The 12,913-nt window shown below is 39.5% G+C and overlaps 1 protein-coding gene across 3 annotated transcripts in view; it reads right to left on the bottom strand.

The window, feature by feature from the left end:
- Nucleotides 1-12,913, bottom strand: part of atp13a3 (ATPase 13A3) — a 162,060-nt gene that overhangs the window by 95,578 nt on the left and 53,569 nt on the right. For all 3 annotated transcript variants that reach the window (XM_072572532.1, XM_072572533.1, XM_072572531.1), the window contains exons 8-9: nucleotides 4,382-4,516; nucleotides 1,201-1,273 (exon numbers count right to left, since the gene is read on the bottom strand). In XM_072572532.1, coding sequence (XP_072428633.1) covers nucleotides 1,201-1,273; nucleotides 4,382-4,516 — 208 coding nt within the window. The remainder of the gene's footprint in view (nucleotides 1-1,200; nucleotides 1,274-4,381; nucleotides 4,517-12,913) is intronic.

Here is a 12,913-nt window from a genome sequence, read left to right as displayed (position 1 = left end):
TGCAGATTGACCATGGTATAGAGAAAATTAATACTGCATCTACCACCACAATACTAGAAAGCCATGTATCTGCTGCTATCACAGGATCTAACTGAATTGATTTGAAGCTTTGGGAAAAAAAACACTATCACTTGCCACCACATGTGAATCGCAAGTTAGTAAAGCTGACATCATCATTATGAGCCTCTATTCTCAAAGTATCTTTGCATTGTTCACAATTACATATAGTCTTAATGGATAACGCAGTGGATATCACAGGCACAGTTGCTGCAAACATAGACTCCCAACTGACAATGACCTAAAACAGACTCAAGCTGCCATCATTCAATGAATAGCATTTACCTAACTGCCAATCAGATGGACAAAAAACATCTTTTACCTAATATGGTACAAATCCAAGCTGAAAACAACCTATGAAATAAGGCTTTGTAAAGCACTAAGTGTGCCATCATCAAGAAGAGAAAAGAGAAGTTAGAATTCAAACAAGAGACAAAGCATGAAAGTTAACCATAAGCTTCAGATTAGTGTTCTATTGTGAAGGTGACTGCTGACCATTGCCCTTTGTTGAGTGTTGCATAATATCGTATTTATTGTTGTTGACTTAATAAAGCCCATGAAACTTGTGAACACACAGATACGTGGCATGGTTTTGTAGCAAGAGCTTCAAGTTGCTTTTGGATTAACTCTCCCAATTTAGTCTGTAATTGTAATTTACCCATGTCTTACAATTATGTTAAAACAAACCCTAAATCTTATATAACCAATATAAGTTGACCATTTAATTATTATATTTGGAGATGCTAATCCATACAGGACACATAGAATGGTATTATTTAGATCATACAGCACTGTCTGGTAAGAGAAGCCACATTTTATTATGGACATGAGGGAAAACCATTAGGTCTTTTCCCAGCATTCACAAAGGAGGTATTCAACCACAGTTAACCACTTTAAACTAAAAATATCAAAAAGGACTTTTCCCACTAAAGCACCTCTGATTAATCCTAGTAACTGGACTTGACCCACAATTTCAGATACTGAAGGATATATATGTAATAAATATTTCAAACTTATTTCCTCAGTTTCAAACAGGAGTGTGGGCTGTAAAGATCTTTTATTCCCAAAATATAAACTCGGATATTTTAAATTCTTATGTTAATTAAAGCAATCCTCTTTCAAGGGTTTTAAAAACTCACTTACCATTATTTGCTCTGCACACTGAAACTCTGATAATGCTGTGAGCTGCGACCATGTCATGCAACATCACATATTGCTAGAAAACAAATCAAAACAATTAAAATTCAACCAATCGTAGTTACAATTGTATCTGCAAACATAACAAAACTCTCAGTTGCTGGGCTTAATTCATCCAACCCAGAAGAAGCGACTTGGCATGATGGCACAGTGGTTAGCACTGCTGCCTCACAGCACCAGGGTCCCAGGTTCAATTCCAGCCTCGGGTGACTGTCTGTGTGGAGTGTGGAGACACATTCTCCTCGTGTCTGTGTGGGTTTCCTCTGGGTGCTCCGGTTTCTTCCCACAGTCCAAAGGTGTGCAGGCTAGGTGAATTGGCCATGTTAAGTTACCTGTAGTGTTAGATACATTAGTCAGAGGGAAATGGGTCTGGTTGGGTTACTCTTTGGAGGGTCGGTGTGGACTGGTAGGGCCAAAGGGCCTGTTTCCACACTGTATGTAATCTAATCTAATCTAATCTAAAATGCATTGTCCATCATCATCTAGCACATCCTAAAGCCCAACAAGTTCACTTTACACCACCCGGTGGTCACCCGACATAATTAGTGTAAAACAACACTAGAATGACATGAGGAAAACCCCAGAGGATGGAGAACTTTGGAATTCAGGAGTTTAAAGTCACCTGTTCTTTCTGAATACTCTACAATTACCATACATTGGGTAGTCAACTAAGTCTATGGTGCTGATATTGGAACCAGAAAAGCATTTCCATTCGCTTATTACTGCCTCCCTCCCACCCACCCATGTTCATCCCTGGGCACATCGCTACAGCATCTTGACTACCTCCTTCGAAACATCTGTACAGGAAGGAGTGAACTTACTCTTCGCCACAATCTGGAGTCCTGTCTTTTGAAACACTCAACCCAACCTTACCGCCTTCTTGAAGTCTCACCTTACCTCTTCATCCCAGACTCACTACCGTTGCTCCCACTGTGCATGCTTCATAAAGCTACTCAATTGCACAGATCACTTCTCCACTCAGAGCTATTTCTCTCCTGCACTTGCTACTCTTAGACTCACTGGTGAGAAATGTCTCTGTTTGGAAGAATATCTCTGCAGAATCTTCCACTTATGCTTCTGCATTTGGAATCCAAGTCACAGGCCAAAGAGCTCCCCTTCGTGGGTCACACTGTGCTTCCTGACCTGCCTGTTGGATTAGCCTGCTGAAGACCATGTAGCACAAAACAGAACATACAACATACAATGTTACAGCCCAGTATAGGCCCTTCGGCCCTCGATTTTGCACGACTTGTGAAATGAATCTGATGCCCATCCAGCCTATACTGTTCCATTATTATCCAAATGTATGTCCAATGCCCATTTAAGTCCCCTTAATATCGGTGCGTCTATTACTGTTGCAGGCAGGCCGTTCCACGCCCCTATTCTCTCTGAGTAAAGAAACGACCCTTCATATCTGTCCTAAATCTATTAGCCCTCAATTTAAACCTATGTCCCCTCGTGTTATCTTTCACCATCTGAGGAAAAAGGCTCTGTGTCCAACCTATGTAACCCTCTGATTATATTATACATCTTGATTAAGTTACCTCTCAACCTTCTCTCCAACGAAAACAGCCTCAAGTCCCTCAGCCTTTCCTCGTAAGACCTTCCTTCCATAACAGGCAAAATCCTAGTAAATTTCCTCAGAACCCTATCTAAAGCTTCCACATCCTTCCCATAATGCGGTGACCAGAACTGCACGCAATACTCCAATACATTGTCCTGCAGTTAAAATAAAATTGTGTTTCAGGTAGCATATAAATTTTAATATTAGTCTAAAGTGTACAATTCCCTTGATCACTTAAAATATAAACGGTTACCCATTAGATATGATTTGGGAAATACTTTGTGTTAGACTAACTGACTTTGAAATGTCTTGCTTAGAGTCATAGAGTCATAAAGATGTACAGCATGGAAACAGACCCTTTGGTCTAACCCGTGCATGCCGACCAGATATCCCAACGCAATCTAGTCCCACCTGCCAGCACCAGGCCCATATCCCTCCAAACCCTTCCTATTCATACACCCATCCAAATGCCTCTTAAATGTTGCAATTGTACCAGCCTCCACCACATCCTCTGGCAGCTCATTCCATACACGTACCACCCTGTGTGTGAAAAGGTTGCCCCGCAGGTCTCTTATATCTTTCCCCTCTCACACTAAACCTATGCCCTCGAGTTCTGGACTCCCCGACCCCAGGGTAAAGACTTTGCCAACTTACCCTATCCATGCCCCTCATAATTTTGTAAACCTCTATAAGGTCACCCCTCAGCCTCCGACGCACCAGGAAAAACAGCCCCAGCATGTTCAGCCTCTCCCTATAGCTCAAATCCTCCAATCCTGGTATCATCCTTGTAAATCTTTTCTGAACCCTTTCAAGTTTCCCAACATCTTTTCGATAGGAAGGAGACCAGAATTGCACGCAATATTCCAACAGTGGCCTAACCAATGTCCTGTACAGCCGCAACATGACCTCCCAACTCCTGTACTCAATACTCTGACCAATAAAGGAAAGCATACCAAATGCCTTCATCACTATCCTATCTACCTTCGACTCCACTTTCAAGGAGCTATGAACCTGCATTCCAAGGTCTCTTTGTTCAGCAACACTCCTTGGGACCTTACCATTAAGTGTATAATTCCTGCTAAGATTTGCTTTCCCAAAATGCAGCACATCGCATTTATCTGAATTAAACTCCATTTGCCACTTCTCTGCCCATTGGCCAATCTGGTCCAGATCCTGTTGTAATCTGAGGTAACCCTCTTCGCTGTTCACTATACCTCCAATTTTGATGTCATCTGCAAACTTACTAACTGTACCTCTTATGATCGTATCCAAATCATTTATGTAAATGACAAAAAGTAGAGGACTCAGCACCAATCCTTGTGGCACTCCACTGGTCAGAGGCCTCCAGTCTGAAAAACAACCTTCCACCCTCTGTTTTCTACCTTTGAGCCAGTTCTGTATCCAAATGGCTTGTTCGCCCTGTATTCCATGAGATCTAACCTTGCTAATCAGTCGTCCATGGGGAACCTTGCCGAACACCTTACTGAAGTCCATATAGATCACATGCTTCCTTACTTTAAAAATAATTAATAACAGTCTATCACTATTATTGGTGAATCTTACCTTTCTGATGGTATGCAAGGAGGTCACTATTGATACAAGTGACATTATAACAATTGCCACGCCATAATAATAATAACCATTAAAAGTCCAAAGAATAATACTGAAGAGTTGAAATATGTAGAAAGGATTAAGCACCTGAAAATAGAAATATAAATTACACACTATTAACTACATATCCACCAAAATTAGACCTAGGTACTGTTAAAGTACCTATTCGAGATGGCTCAAGGAATCCCTGATGGACTTGATTTGTAACCCTCTCTTGATTCATCCCGGAGATTGCATCCTATGGTAGTCTAGAATATAAAACTCTTTCAGACAGTTTAGTTTAAATTATTACCATTATTTACCAATGGCATCAATGTTACACTATAACATAGATACCTACAAGCCAGGCTTGAGCGAAGGTTTTAAAACCATTAGCAGAGTAGCAGCGTCAGCTCTTATCCCTAAGAGCTCTCTTAGCTACTCCCCTTATTGCTGCAAACAAACTGTCTTTATACAGAATTTGGTATTAAAATTACAAAAACACATCATGTCCTTAATCAGATAAGCAGCAATAAAATGGCAGAAGTTTGCAGAGAAAGAGAAACTCATTGACAGGTCTGTGTACGCTTGACTAATTAAGCTACATGCACATCAAAGTGGGAACCCTTGATCAAGCCAGTCTAAATGGTCAATTGCTTTGGCTAGTACATCATAACGAATGACTAGTCTAAACTATATGGAAAAGATCATGAGGTAACCTCGCTCAGCTAACATGCCCAGTATCATTGTCCTACAAATGGCTTTTTCTTTTAAAATCATCTTAGATTCCCAGAATGCAAATTAAATTCATAACATTCCCAGATCTCGAGTTCCAAGGTACAACACACAAACATCTAATCCATGACAAATCAATGTTCACTCAAATCAGACCATAAAGAGTTAACCTTTCCACCAGCTTCCGACCGGTCTCTCTCTCTCTGTCTCACTCTGTGTCCCTTGAAACTTTCAGTCAGTGAATATAATTTACAGAAGTATATTTTCTCTCTCTCATTCACACACGAAAATCTTCCAACTTTCTTGCTATGTCCATTTTAGCTGTTGTGGTTTCCTAGCTTGGACGGGTAATGAGACATTCACCTTCCAGAACAGTCAAGATTAGGGAGCTGAGCTTCATAAATTCAAATCTGCTCAGTGTGGTATACATGAAAATGTATCAAGCTTGTTCTATTATGTTCATATTCCATTCAGTTTATTAAATTACAAGTTCTTTTCCTAATGAGTGTGAGTTTTATTAAGAGTCTTCAATATAAACCAGAAATTCAGTTATGTATCATTCAACTTTGAAATATGGCAATCTTCCAGCCTCCGGCATGAGAAGGAAGTACTGCCACACATTCCACAAGTGAACAAATGTAATCATCCTTTTTATACTGTCAATGGATCGCTAAGAACAAATAACACCGCCTCCCCCAACCCACCGTGGTCAAGCACTTTCCCGCATATCCTGTAGCAAACGTGTCATATGTAAGGCTACAAGTTTTCTCAGTATTTCATAGCTGTAAATTTAAGAAGCCTCAACTCTACCTCAACATATCAACATAAAAACAACCTCAATCACATTTTTTCAATTCCAAACAACTAAACTCAGGGGAATAATTTTTAATCAAACCATTGGAAATTGACAAGAGTTTCATATGTTAAAATGTTCCAAGCACTTTACAGGATAAAGTACTTTTAAGAAGTTATTAATTGTGTAAGTTTGGAAAATATAAACATTTCTATAAGCATATAATATACCTGTCTGATACACACATAATTTATATCTCCAAAATTAGCCGGCAAAAGGAATAAACTGCCTCAGGCCTGGCAATAAATTTTTTTAAAATTGCATGCCTGGAGTTCAAAATTTTAGTTTCTACACTCTTAATTTGCATCCAGAGAAATTTTTTTAGCCAGTGAAAATCAAACAAGACTGTTCTGGACCTAATATTTGGAAATGAGCCCAAGCAGATGGTTGGCACATCGTTAGGGATAGTTACCATAATTAGCTATAGGATGGCTACGGAAAAAGACTAGGATAGGACAGGAATAAAAAGTTCTAAACGGAGGTAGGATAATTTTACTAAGACAAAAGACATTTGCCCCAAGTGGAGCAGAAGCAGCGAGTTGCAAATAAAACTGTGTTGGAGTAGCAGGAAGTATTCAAGAAGGAAACAGTGCAAATAAGGGACAAATAATACTCCTGTAAAGACAAATGATGGGACCAAGATCAGAGAACCCTGAACATCAAGGAAAGGTTACATTAAGAAAAGAAGAGAAGTTTATTGCAGATACCAAGGGCTCAATAATGATCTCCTTGAGGAGTACAAAAATTGTAGGGGGTAATCTCAAAAAGGAAATTAAGAAAGCAAAGCGAATGCACGAGAAAGCGTTGGGTAGAATAGAGGAAATCCAAAGAGTTTTTTTTAAATAAAGAACAAGAGACTAATTAAGGAAAAAAATGTTCCAATAGAGATTACAGAGGTAATTTGTGTGTGGACGTAGAAGATGCACAGTACTCAATGAATACCTAGCATCTGTCTTCACAATGAAAGTGTATGAGGTAGGTATACACATCAGGGTAGAGGACTGAAATATTAGAAGAAATTAATATTGAGAGAGGAAGGGCTTGAGGATTTAGCAGCCATAAAGTGGATAAATCTGCAAGCCCAAATTAGATCTATCCCAGGCAGCAATGTTCAAATCTTGTCTATCCACGGTTGAGGTGTCAGCAGACTGGAGGACTGCTAACATTGTTTCATTACTTTAAAAAGGAGAAAGGGATATACCAGGACATTGCAGGCCAGCTGGTCTAACCTCAGTGGTAGGAAGTCATTAGAAAGAATTCTGAGGGACAAAATATATCAGCACTTGAAGAGGCATGGATTAACCAAGGAAAGACAGGCATGAATTTGTTGAAGTAGTGTGCTTTTAGACAAATTTGATCAAATGTTTTGAAGAGGTAACCAGGACATTGAAGAGTCATTTGATATGTTATACATGAAATTCTTCTGATAAGCCTTCACGTCAGGGTGATCAAGAAAGTAAGAGTCCATGGGATCTAAGGCAAAGCAGATGCTGAATCCAAAATTGTCTAAGAGGCAAGAAACAGAGGACAATGTTTAAGGGATGACACTGTGACTGGAAAGCTGTTTCAAAGGAATTCCACACGGCTCAGTGCCTGCACCCTTACCATTTATGATTTACATCAGCAATTTGGACTTAAACATAGCGGTTATGATTTAGAAATTCACAGATGACATGAAAATTGATCAGGCAGTAAATAGTGAGAACAGAATGTATAAACAGAAGGTAGAATATTGATGGACAGCTCTGGCAAGGCAAGGGATTAATACTATAAATGGTAGGTCCCTGGAAAATACTGAAGACACGCTAGTGTGTGTATCCAGAGATTCCTGAAGGTAGCTGGGAAAGTAGATAAAAAAGTGGTTAAGATGACATTTGGGATATCATACATGAGTTGAGGTATTGGAGTAAGAGAGCAAGGAGGCTATGCTGAAGCTGTATGAAATGGTGGTTAGGCGACAATTGAAATACTGCATGCAGTTCTGGTCACCACATTCTACAAAGGACATGACTGCACTTAAGAGTGTACAAAGTATATTTACTTGAATGCCACCTGTGCTGGAGGATGAGAGATATGAGGGAAGACTGGTTAGGCTGGACTGTTTACCTTGAATGTTGAGAGGACAGCTTAATCTATACACCTAAAAGAAGCATTGATACAATGGATCGGAAAACACATTTTCCAGTAATAGAGGGATCAATAACTGGGGCATTAGCATTTTACCTCTTATCTTAAATCTAAGAGAAGTGTTGAGAGCTTTTTCTCCACTCAGAGAATGGTGGGAATCTAGACTCTCATTACATTTAAACAGCATTTCGATGTTCACTTGTGTTGCTATTGCCCTCAGGGATATGAGATTATCTGGATAATCGATTCATGTAGCCAGGTCTCTGTTGACTGGCATTGACATGATGGGTCAAATGGTCCTATTCTGTATTGTCAACATCTAAGAGTCTATGAATCAGTGTGTTTCAGCTGAGTAACTTGCTATAGATGAATATTGACAAATCTATACATAATATTCTAGCAGAATTTTATCTTAAAGTCAAAGGAGTTCAGAAACTTCCAGTGGCTTCTAGTTCAAATTCTAATTTAAAATTTGTTAAATTAAAATATTGATAGTTTAACCTTTTAAAGTTTTGTAAAGTTACAGTTTTATCAAGGATTTAGCCAGCAAATATTTTGCATCAGCCTTCACAGTAGAACACATTAACAGTGTTCAAAAAATACTATATAATGAAGGGGCTGTAATCAAAATATTATATTATCACATATGTAGAAATGAAGAGAAGGGTCAAAGTGGGTATAGGCCCTTTAGAGAATGACATCAGAGAAATAATAATGAGGAACCAGGAAACGTTGATGGAGCTGAATAAATATTTTGCATCAGCATTCATGGTAGAAGATACTGATAGCATTCCAAAAATACAAGAGAATAATACAGAGAAGGTTCACCAGATTGATTCTGGGTATGCAGGGATTTATTTATAAGGGTTGAGTAGCTTGAACTTTTACTTATTGGAGTATAGAAGAATGAGATGAGACCTTATTAAAACATGCAAGATTCTTTGACAGGGTAGATGAAAAGAGATTCTTTCTGCATGATCTCAGAGTAAGGTATCACCCATTTATAACAAAGATGAAAAGAACTTTTTTTTCCCCTATCTGAATAGTTAATCTGTGGAATTCTTTAACACAGACAGTTGTCTAGGATGAATTATAAAATATATTCATGACAAACTCACATTTTTATTTAGTAAAGGAATCAAAGTTTATGGGGATAAGGTCGGAAAGTGAAGTTGAAGATTATCAAATCAACCACGACCTCATTGAACTAGATTCAAATTGCTGAATAGCCTACATCTGCTCCTACATTTAATAGTTAGTTTAAAGTGCACTGTAAGCTATCCGATGCTTCCAGATAAAGCAACAAACTTAGAAAAGACCAAGTAAAGTTTTCGAGGAGATGAAGGATCAGGTTTACGGCCCTTAATTACTGGAAAACCTGGTTTTGAAAGGCTTGAGGCCCTATGATAATAGCTGCCTAATAATCTTTTCTGCACTTAATTTTAGATTCATATGTATGGAAAGGCTCTTCAGCCCATCAAGTCTGTACTACAAAATATATCGCTACCTACATTAGTCCCACTTTCCTAAACTAGCATTGAATGTTGTAACACTTCAAGTGCTCACCCAAGTACTTTTTAAAGGTTGTGAGGTTTCCTACCTCAACTACCTTCCATGTTGTGCATTTCAATTACTCGCTCTGGGTGAAAAGGTTCTTCTTCAAATCCCCTCTACATCTCCTACTTAAAATCATGCCCCTCTTGTTCATCTAAGGGGAAGAGCTGATTTCTAGTCATCCTGTCTATATACCTCATAATCTTATAAACCTCTATCAATTCTCACTCAACTTTCTCTGCTCCACCATTACAGCCACATCCTGGTGAAGCCTCTATGGGGTTATTTCAGCGGTAATGAGAGTAAAGCATGATGCTGAAGAGACTTGCTTGCAACAGTTGTCTGAGTTGGGGTAAGCATTTCTTACATTATGCCTTTGTTTGGGAAGTCTGACCCACTTGACACTGGTGAGTTTCCTTTGCACCCCCTTCTATGCAATCACATTCTTCCTCAAGTGTGGTAACCAGAACAGCAGAGTACTCCAGCGTGACCTAATTTAAGTTCTATACAGCTTCAACATGACTACCCTGCTCTTATAATCGATGCTACAACTAATAAAGGCAAGTGTCCCACATACCTTCTGAACTGTAGCCATCTGGACCTCAGTATATAAATTCCCTTATTAGGGTTGTTAATTCGGTCTAATCTGATTTGGAGATGCCGATGTTGGACTGGGTGTACAAAAGTTAAAAATCACACAACACCAGGTTATAGTCCAACAGGTTTAATTGGAAGCACTAATGCTTCCAATTAAACCTCTTGGACTATAACCTGGTGTTGTGTGATTTTTAACTTGGTCTAATCTGGGTGTTCTGGCTCATAGATAAAAAAAAGGGAGTGTCAGAGCTACTGACACTCAGCTGACTCAGAAGAGGTAGTACTAAAGCCAAGGACTGTTCATATGTAAATAAAGAGTGAATTGATGATAGGATACCGGCCTCTTCAGCATCGTGCTTTACTCTTGTCACCACTGAGAGACTTGCTTGCAACAGTTGTCTTTCAGTTGGGTAAGCATTTCTTACATCGTGCCTTTGTTTGGGAAACTTGACATGTTCAATCCTGCCGGGAGAAAGTGAGGCCAGCAGATGCTGGAGATCAGAGCTGAAAATGTGTTGCTGGAAAAGCGCAGCAGGTCAGGCAGCATCCAAGGAGCAGGAGAATCGACATTTTGGGCATGAGCCCTTCTTCAGGAATCAACTCTGCCGTCAAGGATTGCACCCAGTATGCATTACTTTTTCTGGGCAAGCAACATTTGCAGATGAAAAGCAATAAATAACTGTCCAGATAGCCTGTGTAGCCGTAGCTTTTTTCTGTCAGTAGGAGCCTAACTTAACCCAAGGCACCAGAAATTAAAACCTTCCAAGAACTGATGGACATAGTTAAGAAATATTAAGATCCCAAGCCTCCTATAATTCTGAGATGCTATTATTTTTACTTGGCAATTCAAAAATCAGAGGAATCCGTATTCGGATTTTTTGTCTGGGTTAAATGACCGGCAGAAGCATGTGACTTTGGCTTAAATCTTAATAAGATACTTAGAGATCATTTGATATGTGGGATTAATGAAGCAACTATGCAAAAGTGCCTACTAGCTGAAACCCAACTGGACTTCAAGCAGGTGCTACAACTGGCTTTATCATTGGAAATACGGCAGGGAGAGCATATGAGTTGCAGGGTATTCCGATGGAAGCGGACACCCTCGTCAGTCTGACTGATCTCTCCGAACACCACTTGAATGAAAGCAATTGCACAGCTTCACTCAGGACATATCCTGATCAGAGGAACTCTAGGTCGGCCAACAGCAAAACCCCAAAAAAAAAAGCCAAGCTTTGGCCAAACAGTTAATATTTTCTACAGGATCCTGACTGGCAAGTCATTATAATTGCTGCCAGTATGCGGACCAGAGACAACGAAAGAGGTACACTAAATTGAGTAACTCATAGACCAGGATCAAGGACAGTTCATACCCTGCAAAGTCCACTTATATCTGGTTAGAATAACTACATTGCTTTGCAAAATCCAAATCAAAACTAATCAAAGCAAATGTCTGGTTAAATGGTGATCAGTTTCTAATGGAGGTCGATATCGGTGCAGCCCGTATTGGTGTTCACAAAACCAGCTTTAAACAAAATTCACTTTGAACATCAGCTCTTAAGTTTATGCAAAACCTTAGCTAAACTGAGAACCTATACTGGGGAACCCTTACAGAATAAGAGTACCATGTCTGATCTCTTATGAAAAGCAGCTAGTTCAGTTACCAGTGATGTAGTAAAGGCTCAGGCCCAAGCTTGACGAGGCAAAACTGAAAGATTCACCTAGATTAGGTTACCATTCTTCAACTAGAAAATGACTCCTTGAGTGAAGTTCTAATCAAATACCTGCAAGTCTTCCAGGAAGATCTAGGGACAATCAAAAGGAGCTAAGAACATCTTGAATGTTGACCAGGAAGCAAGTTCACAATTCTGCAAGGTCAATATTGCCTGTTCAATATCTCAATAGCTAAAGGAGAAATTTTGCAACAGGTTGGACTATAACCTGGTGTTGTGTGATTTTCAACTTTGCCATTTTCCTAGATGACTTGCTAATAACAGGGAAAACTAATCAGAAATACTGAGAAAAGTTGAATACAGTTGTAAGGCATTTTTCCAAGTGGGTGTATGCTACAGTTGACAATACTAAGTTATACTCATTGGAAGATAAAGTAAGGGTGATCAAAGATGTCCTGGCTCCCACGTCTGTTCAGGAGCTTAGATCATTTCTTGGGCTGGCAAATTATTATGGAAAATTCATACATAACCAAGCCTCTATCCTGACACCTTTGCATCAACTCCTAAAAAGGGTCAGGCTTGGAAATGGTTACGTAGGCAAGCCTCCTCTAAGAAGTGAGCACATTACAATCCCAAGAAAGATCTGGTTGTGACCTCCAATGCTTCACCACAAAGTGTCAAGTCGGTATTAAGTCACAAGTGGCCCAATGGAGAGAACATCCAATTGCGTATGCATCTAGAACTCTGGCAAAGCGTAAATACACCCCGACAGAGAAGGTCTGATAGTATTATTTGGAGTCAGGAAGCTCCACCAATATCTTTATTGGTGAAAATTTGCAATAATGATAGATTAGATTAGATTCTCTACAGTGTGGAAACAGGCCCTTTGGCCCAACAAGTCCACACCGGCCCTTCGAAGAGTAACCTACCCAGACCCATTTCCCTCTGACTGATACACCTAACACTATG

The sequence above is a fragment of the Chiloscyllium punctatum genome, chromosome 6 (genome assembly GCF_047496795.1).
Source record: "Chiloscyllium punctatum isolate Juve2018m chromosome 6, sChiPun1.3, whole genome shotgun sequence".
Lineage (NCBI taxonomy): Eukaryota > Metazoa > Chordata > Chondrichthyes > Orectolobiformes > Hemiscylliidae > Chiloscyllium > Chiloscyllium punctatum.
Note: the sequence above shows the minus strand (reverse complement) of the source record. Positions and strands in the feature narration are given on the sequence as shown.